Consider the following 1,141-nt stretch of genomic DNA (forward strand, 5'->3'; position numbering starts at 1 on the left):
AGTTATATATATTAAGCCTTCAAATAGTTATATTTTTACTCTTTCTGTCAAGGCACTGATCTTTTAATAATGTACTGTTATAGTTTATACTAGTATCATTTAGGAAAATATTTGTTACTAAAACTCCTGTTAAAGTAGAATATATAGAATTATTCATTTATAATTACTAATGTGAACTATCTTGAAAAAATCAAAATAGAAATGCATTATTCTATCTCAAGAAAATTAAAACTAAATATAAAAACAAAAATAATTTGTTAACATGGTACCGATTTGTAAATTAGTTTTGCTAAGAAACTGTAGCATATAAAGCAAAGATGAATATTCTTAGGACTACAATTTTACTAAATTTAATCATTTTTAATAGTACCTATTTCTAAGCAATTTCAACTGCAGGGTAAATTCATTGAATTAAAAAAATATAAACCTATTAACGAATATAAAAATTAAACATGCAGAATAAATTGCTATAAGATTATTACATTAAAAATGTTTATTTCAAACCTCGGTCTAAAAATCCCTGGATGTGTCTGAACAGCATACCTTCTCCTTATGGCATCATTAACAAATCTTTGTCCAGTATGATGGTCTTCTGGCCCAGGGGCAAAAATAATATCGGCAATATCCATGGGGTAACTATGCAGCATCTAACAAACAGCAAAATATTAAACTCATGACTCAATAATATTCCAGTTGACAACTAACATAATAAGGTTCATCTTCATCAGATGCATCAACAATGCCTTCAGGATTTTCTGTTCCGGCTTCGAGCTCCTCTATAAAACCTCCAGAACAGTGTGGACAAGTGAAATTCTAGAAAATGTTGATGTAATAAAAATTGATTAGAATGTTATTGGTACTCACAGCTGACGCATTTTGAAATTGTACATTACAGATGTGACAGTAAAATCTCTGGCTGGGACGTTCTTCCACTGCTGCTTCGGCCATTTGTTATGTTGAAATCAGTTGAAATTAAAAACTATTGATTTAATTTTATGAAAATGTCAATTGTGATGTTTTAAGGTTCAGGGACACCGCCATTAGTCAAGTGAAGTAGTGAAGAATCATATTATATTCATTTGATTCAACGTAGAAATACGGCGCAATAGTACAAATCACACAAACACTTCACAAGAAGGAA

General features: G+C 30.0%; 1 protein-coding gene across 1 annotated transcript; it reads right to left on the reverse strand.

Moving 5' to 3' along the window:
- Positions 1-467: 467 nt before the first annotated feature.
- Positions 468-1,135, reverse strand: LOC112905840. Its single transcript, XM_025979032.1, has 3 exons — positions 865-1,135; positions 706-813; positions 468-647 (listed from the first exon to the last, which is right to left on the reverse strand). The coding sequence occupies exons 1-3, from the start codon at positions 946-948 to the stop codon at positions 468-470; spliced, it is 372 nt and encodes a 123-aa protein (XP_025834817.1). The 5' UTR covers positions 949-1,135.
- Between the last annotated feature and the right edge of the window lie 6 nt (positions 1,136-1,141).

Source organism: Agrilus planipennis, unplaced genomic scaffold, assembly GCF_000699045.2.
Source record: "Agrilus planipennis isolate EAB-ADULT unplaced genomic scaffold, Apla_2.0 scaffold800, whole genome shotgun sequence".
NCBI classification, from domain to species: domain Eukaryota; kingdom Metazoa; phylum Arthropoda; class Insecta; order Coleoptera; family Buprestidae; genus Agrilus; species Agrilus planipennis.

What these genes read in the sequence shown, in the direction of transcription:
- LOC112905840 (XM_025979032.1), bottom strand. Translation starts at nt 948, where the DNA reads ATGGCCGAAGCAGCAGTGGAAGAACGTCCCAGCCAGAGATTTTACTGT. An exon ending in AATTTCAAAATGCGTCAGCT is followed by an intron (nt 814 to 864) that starts GTGAGTACCAAT and finishes AACATTTTCTAG; the next exon opens with AATTTCACTTGTCCACACTG. An exon ending in ATGAAGATGAACCTTATTAT is followed by an intron (nt 648 to 705) that starts GTTAGTTGTCAA and finishes GCTGTTTGTTAG; the next exon opens with ATGCTGCATAGTTACCCCAT.